Consider the following 15202-nt stretch of genomic DNA (forward strand, 5'->3'; position numbering starts at 1 on the left):
ATGTGTCTATTTTAATAGGGCTAGAGTTATTTAAATATTATAAAATAAATTACTTATTAAGTAACAGTGAACATTTGCAAGCAAAATATATAGGCAAAATAAACAAAGTCAAATACACCTAGAAGAAATATTTGACAAAAATTAATGATCATTATGCCTTTTCTTCTTTTTAAGAACTGTAATTTTTCCTTTTAAAATTAATGCATAGCTTTGAAATAACCTTTATGAAGGAGATCAGAAGCATCCATATGACTTTTTCTGCAAGAGGCAGTATGATACTGGAAGAAAGCATTGAAAGCTTTATGTATAAAAAAATACATATAAAAAATATAAAATATAAAAAAAGGGTATCGAGGAAAATACGTTTATCCTTAATTTTGTAGCAAGTCATTTGCAAGATCATATTTTTGCTTAGATGAGAACATACTAGAAACTTAGCAACTTCATGAAATTAATATTGTAGCATTTATTTAAGTTGGAATACCATTAATTCATGACAAAATGATCTACTGCGTATTGCTTATCCTAATTTTGTGAGAAGGGCAAAAAATGTTTACAAAACGCTAACTTAAGATTTCTGTTGAAAGTAAATCTGTATTTATAATAAAGACATACAAGTCAAAAGTTCCAGGGTTCTCCCTCATTCGTTTCCCATTTTAACAGACTATAGTATAGTTATAAGTGCTGCCATGAGGCAGTATTTGTAATTTTAGACAAGGTGTCAAGACACAACATCATGGATCTTGTGCTGTCAAGATACAGAACATCGAAACTGAAGGGGTTAGGACAATCTTAGAAGTTGAATGGGTGTTAAGTGTAACAGAGAAAGATAGAGTTTTGATTTTATTTGCCAAAAGTACAGAGATACATTTATTTTACTTTCCAAACAAATTCCCTTGACACAGACCACTACCACAAGGCGAGATAATGCCAGCCAACTAAACCTCCTCTGAGAGCATCATTTCTAGGTTAATAACCGCACGTCAACACCCAACAGCCCAGAATGAAGGAAGAAATGAGGCAGTAACCCTCACAGTACAGCGCCGCAGTGTATGAGGAAATCAAAGCGATTCAGTGAAGAGTCATAAAGGACTATGAGACCCTAGCCCTGAGGACGGTGTTGAAACATGGCATGCTCAGCTTCACTCTCCTCCATATGCTCTTTTCTTTGTCAATGACTACTCCTGTTCCTCCAACAAGCATCTCTTTATGCCTAATCTCCAATTTTATTCTTAAATTCCTATATGATTTCTTTCTCTTTTATTTTCTAAATTCTCAGTCAGAATCACTTAATCACATTTGTTCCTCTGTTTAAAACCTTCCCTAGCTTGCCAAGTCACTGTTCAAAGTCCCAGTTAGGTGAGTGGAGTGCTCAAGCATCTAATTTAGCAGTTGCATGAACAGTTAGTCTAATCTCCTTGCACCACCCAGACAACAGCAGCTCACACTCCTTGGAGACGCTTGTACGACTACCAACTCCCTTAGCAACTTCCAGTCACTAACATGTAAATGAAAAACATCATCTTTACCACCGCAATTTTCCCTCACCTTCAGCTTCATCTTGGGAGAGTCAATCTTTTTTTCTTCATCTTCTAAACAGAATACAGTAACTTATGTATTTGTCCCTCTTTGTATAAAACTTTGTTGCATTTATACAGTGACTCTTCTAGACAGTGCAATTTAGTGGTTTAGGAGCTGAACTATCATTCATTTTTATATTTCTTATACAAAGACATTGCATAGTAGATGCCTAATCAATAATGCTCATATTGAATTAGGTGTCTGAAATATTTTCCTTATTCACTGTAAATTTTATGTGTGATTCGTTTTGATGTATAACTTCCTAGCAAGGACCTTATTTTAGTTACAGGAAGGCTGTCCTCATAAAAATCCCCAGAAAATTATTTAAAAAAAGAATACAATGTTAGTTAATTATTGGTTATTTGGACAAAAAGAAAATCAATGATGTAAGTATCCAAAAAGAGGGTGAAAACAATCATAATACAGTAGCATGGAATTGAATTATATATTGAAATATAGCTTATATAATAAGTACAGATGGGGCCCGGCGCGGTGGCACAAGTGGTTAAAGGTCCTCGCCTTGCACGCCCGGGATCCCATATGGGCGCCGGTTCTAATCCCGGCAGCCCCGCTTCCCTTCCAGCTCCCTGCCTGTGGCCTGGGAAAGCAGTCAAGGACGGCCCAAAGCCTTGGGAACCTGCACCTGCGTGGGAGACCTGGAAGAGGCTCCTGGCTTGGGATCGGCATAGTATCGACCCGTTGTGCTCACTTGGGGAGTGAATCATCGGACGGAAGATCTTCCTCTCTGTCTCTCCTCTCTGTATAATCCGCCTTTCCAATGAAAAAAATAATAAAAAATAAATCTTTAAAAATAAGTACAGATGATGTATACCTTGATTATGCTTTAATAATTTGGATCATTGCATTTAGCTATGTCTTGTCCATGACAACGAATGCGCAGTAGGTGGCAATAGAATATTCGCGATATTTGTGATTTTTTTTTCCCCTAAAGAAATGCCATCTTGTAGGATCTCCTAAGAAAGAATTAGTCTCACTTTCCCCCAAATATGCTGCTTATCTCCCTATGATACTGTGTCCTTCACCTGAGGATTTCCACACGCAGTTGTCATATTGTAAATCAGATTAGGCTCCGTCTGTGTCTTTGATCTTTCAGACAACACTTCACCATTGTTGCCGGGACCACAGATACTCTTTCCACTCTTCACGTGCTCCCTGATGCTTTGTTCTCCTCTTCTGGGAAGGGAGCAAAGATACAAGACAGATGACCTGTGTGTGGAAGAGATATGTATCGAGGATTCTTGGCCACAGCATGCAGCGGCAAATCTGGGACCTCCAAGTAAGGGGAAGACAGTGTCTCCTTAAGGGGAATTGTCTTCATTGTCCAGACAGAAGGCAAGGAACACAGACAGAGAGAAACACCTATTCTATCTATCCCACTTTCTCTTTCTGCTCCTATATCTTGCATCTTCCAAATCACTCCCTCTTCATTTGGCTAAGGGATAAAGCACAGGTACATTATTGGGGAATACATAAAAAGAATATGGATACATTTCATAAACAGAGAAACAACATATAACCTTCCTTCAAGCTGGTATAACTTATTTCAAATTTTCTGAGTTAGGGTGCCAAACACATTTCTTTTTTTTTTTTTAATCATGAACAATAATTCGAAAATTTTGGTAGGCCAATAAGTAATAGGCAATAATTTTTAAAAAAGAAAAAAAAAAGTTAAGCCACAAGCCATTTGTGCTCATTGGCTGCCTTTCATAAATATAAACACAACACAAAAGTGAAAAAGGAATTGCAGGCAAAAGCAGCTCAGCTAGAGGCTTTAGAAATTATTCATAAGGCACATCCTTCAGACAAGTTATAGCTCTGAGCACACTCAATACGTATTTAAACATTTAATGAAAAATGCATTTATGTCATATAGTCAAATTTATTTATGTTTCAATGCTTAATGTTTCCAAAATTCTCAGGTTTAAAATTGCCATAAGGACAAAACCGATCTAAATTTATTCAAGCTGTTAAAGAACTGCACACAAGACATTAAGTTGTTGTGGAAATGTTACTGAGCAGTAAAAGAGCATGATGAAGTGGCATCTTGCTGTGTCTCTATTACATCTTCAGCACTAAAATTAATGTATGATCAGTCATCAATTCATTTACATGTCATTTATGCTAAATCCTTCCTTGCTGATGAATGCTGATCCTTAGATCCATTAAGCCTGGGCTTTACAATATGACCCTGCTAATTGCTGCATTACCATTTTTATGAGATACAAAAACTAGCTGTCCCCCAATTTTTTCAGCCAATATTTAATCTAGGAAACCTTCTTATTCAGTGCTATTTATCTAACCACCTGTTAAGTACAATCTGCAACTAAAAATGCCTTCGGACAAATCAATCTAAATATTGACCTCTGTGTAGGTGTAGAAAAACTTTCCCAATCTGTAAGATTAGAACTCTTTCAATCAAAAATATTGACTCTGCAGCCCTTCTACTCATAGTTCTCAGAGAAAAAGGCAAATAGACATAGTAAAGCATAAACGAAGTCTTTCTGATATTTGATGCCTCTCGACTTACTTCACTCAGAAGAAACACAGATATTCCCCTTTTTATGTAGACCAATTTGAACTATCTGCTTACTTTTAATTTCTTCTTTTTTAAAGATTTATTCATTTATATTACAAAGTCAGATATACAAAGAGGAGAGACAGAGAGGAAGATCTTCCATCCGATGATTCACTCCCCAAGTGACCAGAACGGCCGGTGCTGTGCCAATCTGAAGCCAGGAGCCAGGAACCTCTTCCGGGTCTCCCACGCGGGTGCAAGCTCCCAAGGCTTTGGGCTGTCCTTGACTGCTTTCCCAGGCCACCAGCAGGGAGCTGGATGGGAAGTGGAGCTGCCGGAATAGAACCGGGGTCCATATGGGATCCCTGCGCATTCAAGGCGAGGACTTTAGCCACTAGGCCACGCAGCCGGGCCCTAATTTCTTCTTAAAGACACAATTGAGATAGTCCTAGAAATGATTAAATCATCTTAGCATCATCCTTGAAATTTCCCTTATTAATTAGATGCTTGCACAGAAGCAAAGTTTCACGTCTTGTTTTGGGTTTTTTTTTTTTTTTTTCCTTTTTGGTGTGGAAGGCTCCGACTTAGGGCTGTCTAAGGCAGTGGTAGGATTGCCAAGTTTTACTGTTTTCAGGCTGTTGTGGTGTGGGAGTCCAGTAAGACCTCTGAACACATAAAGTAGATAATATTGCAGCCATGATTTCCTTTCTGCTGTGGTGTTCACGTGGGATCTGGCAGTCAAGGGAACTTTGATTCGTTTCACTTGGCAGCAATTATTCTCAGCCTCACCTCTGTGATCGTTGAGGCAGCGAGGATTCTGAGCAAGTGGCTAGTGCGTGCATCCCCTGCCCTCTCTCTTCTTGCCTTCTGTGTTCTTTTTCCTGGTGGTGTCATTACTTTCAGCAAACACTTACCCTTGACTCCCACCATGGACGGTACAGCAAGAATTATTGACTATTTTCTCCTCCCTTTTTTTCCCTAAGACTGTGTGCCTGGCATTTAGAAAGAAACATGTCAAGCACAATGGGAAGACTGAAATAATTTTCTAGGTTGGATTTCTGGCCCCAAACGGAATGTGCTATGCTGTGACAAAAACATTTAGGTAGTCTATTAGAATCAAATAGGTGTCCATTGTTAGGGTAGCTTAAAATAAAGACGCTTGAAAAAATGAGACTTAATGCTAAAAGTGCTAACAGAGTAGAATTTTGTTAACCTAGATCACCATAACTGAACATAGAACTAAATATGAAGGAATTGATAAAAGTCACAGCTAAAAAATTAATACTTATATCTTCATTAATTTCAAAGTGGATATGACTACTATTTTCAGAAATGAATTATATACTGTGTTGACATAAATATGTATTTCTCATTTGTATTGATGCATACAGATTCATATTTTGAATAACAGACCAGATTACTTTATCATTAAAAGCACTAGTTCCAGAGATTGTTAAGAAAGGCGGGCACTTCTGGGCAGAAGTCATAATAATTTATTGTTAGAATGCAATTAATTGTCTCTCCTTCTCTCTTTACCTCTGCTTTTCAAATAAAAATAAATCTTTTAAAAATGGGGGGAGAAGTAGGCTAAGCTTCTGTCTGTGGCGCCAGCGTCCCTGTGGGTGCTCCACTTCTGATCCTGCTACTGGCCTGGGAAGGCAGCAGAGGATGGCCCATGTCTTGGGCCCCAGCAGGTGGGTAGACCTGGAGGAAACTCCAGCCTCCTGGCTGCAGATTTCCTCAGCTCTTCTACTTGCAGTCACTTGGGGGGAGTAAACCAGTGGAGGGAAAACCTCTCTCTGTAACTTTAGTTTTCAAGCACAAATAAATCTTTCAAAACAGATTATGATATGAATTAATTAATTAATTAATTAATTAATTAATTTTATAGTGCTTCTGTTTTGTTCTGATAAGTATCTTAAATAGACTTTTAAACTTCTTTGTGACAAAATTCCTTTATCTACAATATGAGAGTGATCACAGGAGTAGCATTTTGAGAATTAAATCAGTTTAATATGTTGGAAGAAGGGTTAGAAAACTTTTGGATAAAGTGCCAGAAGTTAATATTTTAGATTTTGCCATCTCTATCATTAATTCCTTGTTTTTGTTTTCCAAGAAACATTTAAAGATTAAAAATATATACTTATTTTTATCATACTAGGCTACACTGCCTAGAAGGGAGATACACAATAAGCAGGAACTATTTGTTTTCTAGCTATTTCTATTTTGCCATTATGATTATTATTACTACTATTATTACTATTATTACTAAATTTCTTGCCATTTCAATGGGATTAAATGCATAATGTAGTATATTTGTAAGTACATATTTTTGCTCATTGAGTTTATAAGATACTGAACTACTGATACTTTCCTATCTTGTTTTTTTTTCATTCATGAGCCATTGTTTCACAATTTAGTAAGTTCTTTACAAATTGTTTAAGTGGTACAGAAGCATGTGTAATGAATGTGCTTACATATTTATTAAAGCGTGCTCTTTAAAGTGTTGATTGTTGCCATCTAATCTGGCAGCTGTGGAGTACAGCATAGACAAGCAGAGCCCTATATACTCTAGAGACAGGCTTATGAGGTCTTCCCCATGTCATTTATCATCTGTCATTCTGGTGGGCTTTGGAGCTTCAGGAAATGGACTATATCTGTCATTTCCATCTAGTAAAGTGGCCATGAGTTTAACAAAAATGTAAATACATACCAGGAAATTCCAAGTGGAAATAATGACAATTTACTCATACTGCCAACAAATTTAAAAATCAAAGGAACCTTTTGGTCAGATCAGAATCCTCTCCATGGGAAAAGATCACATTAAAACCAAAGCCAAGTGGAATAGTGTCTGCTTGAATGTCAACTGCATTCAGTAATGTGGATCAGCCCAACTACGCTTTGTTACACAGACACCTGCATACACCTACTCCCCACATATACATACAACCTTACCTATAATGATACACATATAACCCCTATTCAAAATTTCTACAGTATATACAGGGTCATACCCATTACATGCTTACACTCACACTCCCTGTATACAAATACACACAGATACATATACTGTCTACATACACAACACTCTCCAGGCTTAAACATCACCAAATGCTGAAAATCTACCTACACTCACACACATATGCACAAACACACATACCTGACACACACAATACCCCTATGTAGCCTGGCATTTCCTACGTACATCTCCCCATATACACCTACCCTAGAAAGCAAACTAAGTCTTTGATCACATCTTCTCACTAAGTTATTGATGCATGGAAAGAAAAAAAAAGATGTTTTCATTTGATTACTTTTGCACAGTATACAATTCTCTAAGGAGATGTATTATTCATTGGAAAAAAAGACACTGTATAATATATATCTAAACACTGAGTGTTTTATATATGGTAGTAATTAAGCAGTGTATTCAAATAAGAAATAGACTTTGCTATCTTAGCAATAAAAGAGCTTCATTTGGGATGAACATTACAATAGCTATGGAAGAAATGTAGATTAGACAGCCTAACATGTTACTAACATGGGGGCATGCAAATATGCAAAATAGGCAATCTCCTAATTTATACACAAATATGTTACCATTGATAACATAATAGTTATTGAAGGCATTACATAGGCTATAGCTGATATTTATTTTTTCTTTTTAGTATTAGTGCAATTCTTTACTGCATTTGTAATGAAAAAAGAGTTCAGTACCATTAGTGAAATATGCAAAAGGATGCATAATTTTACCCTGAAGGAAATTATGCTAGAAACTGAGGCAAAAGGCACTTAACAGAGTGGTGCACTAATAAGTCAGTTTTCTGCTTTTAACAATTTAACTTTTGCTCTGTCATCTTCAGATAGATCTGCGTTTCAAATCATAACAGCATATCTGCAGTCTTAAAGTCTTAATTAGTATGGCAAGTACACCAGTCTCCAGGGAAAGATTTAACTGAAAAGTGGTTTTCTGCATCACACCTTGGGTAATTCAGGAAGGAATGCAGAGCAAAATGTTAGGTGCTCACGCTTTTTCATTCTTATCATAAAGCAGATAATCGAGTTTACATAACTTACAAGCAGCGTAAAACACATCAAAGCAATGGAATTGCAAGCACACAAATAAACAGACTATAATAAAAATATACCCTTCAAAGTATATATACATATAGTGGTCTTCAGGGAAGATAACAGTGAAATAACAACGTCTGACTTCAGGTTTTGGTAGCTCTGTCTTTTTTGTCACATAAGAGGCAACTTTGTTCTATGCCAAATAATAGACACTTGGTTGAACAGAAAGACCCAATTTTAACCGTCCTTTGTGGTTGCAGACATTTGGGGTTTAGACTTCCTAATAAAATTTTATGCATTTGAATCTCTGAGCATAGGACATGCATCCATCATGCCTCGTGAAAGTACCAACTGAAGCTGGGTGTTTGGTGAAGAAGGCAAGAAGAAACAAAATAATCAATAGTAAAAATAACTGCATTTTTTAGGAGAAGATCAGTTACTGCATCCAGCAAAAAAAATCTGGTTTATCTCACATTCTCTCAAAGATAAGAGCTTATATAACCTTACAGAGGCTTATTCTAAAGATTGGCTTATTCTCATCAGTCAACGACTTTACAGAGGAAAACATCAAGAAGCACTTTAAGATTGCATTGACTTTATATGTTGCTCTTGATATACAAAATATAATCGTTTCTAAAAGTCAAGGCTTTTTTCTAATGTAATATACTTAGTTCCCTAGTAGAGTCAACTCTTCATGAAAGCCCTGGATATAATTGAGTTTTCTTTCATGTCTCTAAAGCTTTTTAAAATTCATGAATTTTCTTATCATTTTTGCAGCAAAGCAAAAGTATTTCCAAATCCTTTTTGAATTTTGTGCTTAATATTAACATATTTAAAATGTTTCAGAAATAGAGTGCAAAAAAAAAAAACTTCACATAAGAAAGTATTGGATATCCAATGCACTTTAATGTTGCAAATAGGTCAGTTATTCCTATTAAATCTGCTGCATTACCTGTCACAGAGCTGTCCAGATTGTCCATACTGGATCCCGGTGTCTGGTCTAGTGCTCTCAGTGGCCTGGGGATTTCTAAAGCTTCCTCTTCATCATCAGCATCATCATCTGGAACATCTGTTTCCAAGTCAGACATCAGGGCTCCAGACACATAACCTAATGGTGGAACAGGGGGCTGCGGAGGTTGATTATTGCTTTGAATGTGCCTAGGATTCAAGGAAAAAAAAATTCCATTAACCTTCAGCAGGACCAATTAGAATCGAATGCCATGCTTTGGTAACTAATACTGTCTTCATTCTCTCCATTGACTAATTCTAGAATTTGCCGTGCTTACACTTCTGCAGACAATGGGCTATGGACACCTGCCTCAACAAATAACAGCCCTGCAATGAAAATGGATAAATCCTCCTAGTGGTGGTAAATAGGAGAACAAAATTACAGACCCAGCATTTGGGCATAAAAATAAGCACTTTAAAGGGACATAGGAGAGAGAGAGAGAGAGAGAGAGAGAGATTTCTCAGAAATAACTATTCAAAAATAACAATTTTCTCCAAAAATAATATTTTTCTCCCATGTTATCACTAAAGTTCAACTCAGCCGGAATAACCTGTGAAATCTACAAGTCGTCATTAAACAAAAGATGGCACCTGGAGACCTAAACCCTCAAGCCCTCAACCTTCAGCACCTTCCCGTTCCACCAGGCTTTCTTGCTGCACAATCTGCTGCCGTTGAGACAACTGGTTGCTCCCACCAGCACTCTATTCAGAGTGGACACAGCAACTCAGTGTTCCAGTTACTGATTTGCACATCAGTCTGACTTACCCAAGTCTCCTTAAATTTGTCAAAGTCATAGCCATTCATTCCATCTTGGCAATGAAGGAACAACTCTAAATAACTAATACCAACTTTATGTAGTTTACCCAGCATGTGATATCAAGACTCGCAGATTTATTTTAAAATAGGGCTTAAGCTTAATAAATAAAACATGCCTGCATTGAAATGAGTGAGGTTGAAACTAAAATAGCATGCTTCAAAAATGGGGCTAACAAGATGTCATTCATTCCGAAAGTAATAGGAAATTCTTCTAAACCACAGAATGCTCAGCGAGTGCAATTTAATTCTTATTGTCAATAGAGTGAATATTTTATAATCTTTAACACGTTATGTCTTTTCTTTGCCTGAATACATAATGGTTGATCCTTAATATTGAAGGAATAAATACATAAATATTTCACAAATTTTCTGGCTTCTAAAGACAAATGAAATTATGCTTCATTTTCATTTGCAGTGATCTTGGAAAACAGTTCATTATTCTAGAATTGTTTCACTATTTCCCTTCCAATTGCATTCTTAAAGTTGTCTTTAATTCAAAATTTATCACTATTCTAGATCTTCCAATGTTAAAAAAAAATGACAAAGTTTAGTTTGTCAAGCTACCTCAATATCATCAGATACAAATCCTTAGCAAAATATGTCAAGAATTTGAGGTTTCATATTACTATGGTTTGAATTCATCACAGCCCATTGAACAAAAAGAATAAACTATAAGTTTGCTATCTACAGTTATAGAAAATTTGAGTTTTGAGGAACACATCTAGCTATTAGTGCTGACTCAAATTCTGCTAGAGAATTCTAGACAAAGTGAGACAACTGATGAGCAAAAGCATCTTAGTTGATAATCATATATAGGATTCATTGTCTTCTAATGGTAGGATCAATGATACTGGGAAGACAGAACAGGTTAACATCCCAGTCTTACTTCACTGCTAACACCCTTAATGTTATGACAAGTACACTCCATGAGATATTCACAACTAGGAGGAAAGCTAAAACACAGGAAGAGGGTTATGCTATTTATGAATATCTTCTGTTTACAGGCACTGTGCTATGCACATTGTATAACAATTTGAATAAAATTTTAGGAGGTGGATCTTACAAATCATTTTTTAAAGTTTTTAAAATTTGTTGACCTGTAAACCTGATGGAAAGGTACTTGCAAACTAGAGGAATGAGATTTTGTGTGAGCCCCATGTGACTCAAAATTCCCACATATGCAGTGAGATTTGGCATTCTGGAAGACTGTTGGAATGACCAAGAACCTAGTGGATCTATGAATGCTCCCAGTCAATAAAGGATTAGTTTGAAGAGCTTGCGTTTTCTTTTTTCTTTTCTTTCTTTCTTTCTTTTTCTTAAGCAAATATCCATCATAGAGTAATCAAACCTTTCCACATGTACAAAGTCAAAACTCTATAACTCATGAGTACACTCAAGCCTTTCTGAAAAGTAACAGCTAAAATGAATATTTTACTAAGTATTATACAAGTAGAAACTCTTACATAAACTATGATATGTAGGCAAGAATTTAATCTTCACCCAAGAGCTGCTAAGCCTTTGCCATGCACTACTGGAAAGCCATCTCTAAGCCTTTGGAATGTATTGTAAGTGTGTTGTAGGGCATACTTTCATGCCTGTCTTTGAATATCTGCAGGGCTAGGTTTACTCTAGAAACTCAAACAAGATTTTGTTTTTAATGCAGGAGCTTTGAGTCACATGGCATTACTTCTGCAGTGGCTGAAGATTAAAGTCAACTTTCTGGATAGTTAACATGTGACCGAACCAAGATAAAATCTCTGGACTTTTGAGAGTATGTAAAATTCTCTGGCATATATCATGCAAAGTGACCAGGACTCCCACTGAGGGTAGAAAGCTGGAAACTGTCTTTGGATGTTTCCTAGACTCTTGTTCATGCATGTTTTCTCTTAGATGCCTTTAACTATTTCTTTCCTTTGACTGCAACTAGTCCTTCCGGATGAGTATTCACCTCATTGCAAAATGTAGCTAAAATGAATAGCCAAAGAGCTAGAATTTGTGCTTTAAATGAATAAAATGCTTGGCTTCTTTAATGAATTTGAAGAGAGAGTCATGGCACTTCACAGCAATGTTTAAAAAGAATAAGCTGGATGCAAAATAATATTATTTAACAATAAGTTCTCAATGTCTATGTGAAAGCACTTGATAATGTTAAGGAAAATTTTTAGAAACTTCTAATCCTAAGAAAATGGCCTATTTGTAACAAGCTTTAAGTGATGTTTCTGGGTTTGGAAGTGTTCGAATAGTTTTTTTTTTTTATTATTACAGATTGCTTTTAAACTAAAACTATTATTCTAAAATAAATTTTAAATGGTTAACTAACATTGAGAATAAGAATTATGGCATTATCAACTCAATATCAACTCAAATATAAATCTCTCATTATCAACTCATATATGTATTTTCTTTCCCTCTCTATGAATGTATAACAAATACTAGTTTTAGAAAATATAGTCTGATTTCAAACACAGGGTATAAATCAAGAGGTGACTGAAATTTCATTTTCAAGTGCCGGGACTCTCAAATATTATTGTTTGCAAGAATGAATAAGAAAATTATCACGTAAGAGAGAAATTATATATCTAATTTGGCTTTCTGCCACATTTTCTCTGGATAGTTAAGTAGATTTGAACCTATGGTTTATGAAAGCTTCTGCAATTACTAGAAAAAAAGGAATGTGGAGTTTTTAATTTATTCTTATTTATGTTTGAGGGCAAGCATTTGCTTTTACTAATACCGTTGGTATTTCTACTGTACACAGTTGAACTCTACAGAATCTTATAAAAACTGACATTGACCCTAAGTAATTTGCAGAAGCTTATCAATTACATATTCACCACCACACACAGAGTAACTGCAGGCACTTTGAAGAAGCTAAAAAGAATCTTTTATTCTGGTTTTGGCAGTAGGCTCAAGGAAAAGCTAATTAAAGTTAAACTGTATTAGTCTTGAAATTCAGCAGATCAGAATTCTTGTTTCGCATCACTCTAACCAGTTATACAAACCTGGTCAAATGATTTAATATCACTGCAGTCAATGTCTTTACGTAACAGATAAAGGAGTCACACAAACGTACTTTACCAGGATATACAGTTCTATAAAAACACTGGTGAATTTGCATGAAGAAACATTTTGTATAACTGAAAGCATACTTCCCTTAATAAGGACTCTTACCATGCTTGCTTTGCTATGTCAAATTGATAGGCTCTTGTCAGCTCGTCCAGGTGGGCCTGCAGCATGGGCTGCATTTCCTCACGTGGGGATGGAGTGAGTGTTGCCGTGGACTGCTGGCCAAAGGAAATAGCAGGAGAAGAGGCCACACCTCGGACCGGAGGGGTTGGGACTCGATCATCATCTTCTTCCAGTTCATCTTCCATACCCTGATGTAGGTATGTTTGTACTGGTAATGGTGGACACCAGCTATCACTGTCATAGCTGAAATTAAGGGAGGAGATCACACATTGGCATCCATGCACCCACCCACAGATGTAAATTATACTGGCAATAAGCAGTAACAACATATATCGTATCTAAAATGTTCTTTCAGTTTATTTCTTCCTATTCAAATTGTTGGTGCTATCCTAGTCAATCACCTCGGTGTTATACTAATTTCTAATTGTAATTAGATCTGTTATCTCAGCTTCACCATTTAGTCTTGAATGATCTTTTTAGCTAATTGTTACCACACAGTTACAAAAGGCAATAACTTCCCAAGGAAGTTGCTCATGTAGAAACACCAAATTGCTAATTAAACAAAATTGATGAATTTAGTGCATATAGATGTAACTACTTCCTTCTCTTGTCCATTCTTATGCACCAGATAGAGAAAGGAAACGTTGGAGGGTTTTCCATATTATTGTTTGAAACCATGACAACTATTTATTTCAAACGACTGACATGTCAGTGAGCAAGAGAACATCAGAAACATATATTCAGTATACCTTTGATTCTCTTAATTTTCTTAGTAAAAAATTAATGTAGCCCTTTATATTAGTATTTGAGTTTACATCAGAAAACAAAAGTCAAATATATTTCATTAAAATGTTTCTAAATGAAAACAACAACCTTCATACTGAAGGGAAACATCTGAAAATATTCTTCAAACAAATATTAATAATTTTAATACAGCATTTAAAAAATCCTTGGCTGGAGAAAGACAGAAAATCACTCCAATTAAACTTGTATACCAATGAATTGATTTTAAAGTGAGTAATAATCACAAATGTAAAAACATAGATTGCTCTAAAATTTCACCTTTTTAAACTGTTTAACGTACTGGAAATCTTAATTTTAAGAAAGGATTCTTTTGCCTAGAAAATTTGTAGCCAATTTTCCTGAATGAATTTTACTGGTTTCAGTCTTTCCCTTCTCAGTCATGGCTACTTGATAATTTTATGTATAAAAACGCTGAGATGATTTCAATAAGACATTGATTTTTCTTCATTCTTTCTATTAAACACAGCTAATCTGACATCTACCTCTTTAGACAGCTTTTGATATATTCCAGAAAGAGTGTTCTGCTGAAAATAAAAGTAGCTTTGTTATCTATTTCTACTTTCTATACATTCATCTACAGAGTCAACTTGTCTTAAATCAGCTGTACTCATCCAATTCTAGATATCCTAATCCTATTAGTCCTTTCACTTAAAGGCAAAAGTCTCAAATCTTTATTTATGAAGATTGCATGAGGAGATTAAACTGTACTGACAGATTACTCTTCCGATCTTCCATGGCACTGTTGTAGCACATTTACCCAGAAACTGATTGCATTTAGATGTAAATTAGTTCCAGTGCTGGATCCCTTAAATGTTGTCCAGTTTATTTTAATAGCTAATTTTTTCCATGTTTACAGTATCTTTTCCTTTAATTATTTAAATATCCTACAGTTGAAACACAGCCTTCCTTCTGCATTGCTAAGACTAATACTTTACAAATCATAGGTAATAAATATATGTATTGATTTGAGGTGAAAGTACGGAAATTGTTTCCTGCATAAGAATACTCAACTAGGCCTAGCTCAATAGGCTAGTGGCTAAGTCCTCGTCTTGCATACGCCAGGATCCCATGTGGGCATTGGTTCATGTCCCAGGCACTCACCTTCTATCCAACTTCCTGCTTGTGGCCTGGGAAAGCAGTTGAGGACAATCTAAAGCCTCTGGATCCTGCACCTGCTTGGGATACCAGGAAAAGTG

The 15202-nt window shown here is 35.9% G+C and overlaps 1 protein-coding gene across 3 annotated transcripts in view; it reads right to left on the reverse strand.

Annotated features, from left to right (window-relative positions):
- Positions 1-15202, reverse strand: part of ROBO2 (roundabout guidance receptor 2) — a 576432-nt gene that overhangs the window by 14855 nt on the left and 546375 nt on the right. For all 3 annotated transcript variants that reach the window (XM_040980633.1, XM_040980632.1, XM_040980631.1), the window contains 2 exons: positions 13185-13445; positions 9141-9346 (listed from right to left, as the gene is read on the reverse strand). In XM_040980633.1, the coding sequence (XP_040836567.1) occupies positions 9141-9346; positions 13185-13445 (467 nt within the window). The remainder of the gene's footprint in view (positions 1-9140; positions 9347-13184; positions 13446-15202) is intronic.

The sequence above is a fragment of the Ochotona curzoniae genome, unplaced genomic scaffold (genome assembly GCF_017591425.1).
Source record: "Ochotona curzoniae isolate NIBS_2020 unplaced genomic scaffold, NIBS_Ocur_1.0 contig_3498, whole genome shotgun sequence".
In the NCBI taxonomy this organism is placed as follows: Eukaryota; Metazoa; Chordata; class Mammalia; order Lagomorpha; family Ochotonidae; genus Ochotona; species Ochotona curzoniae.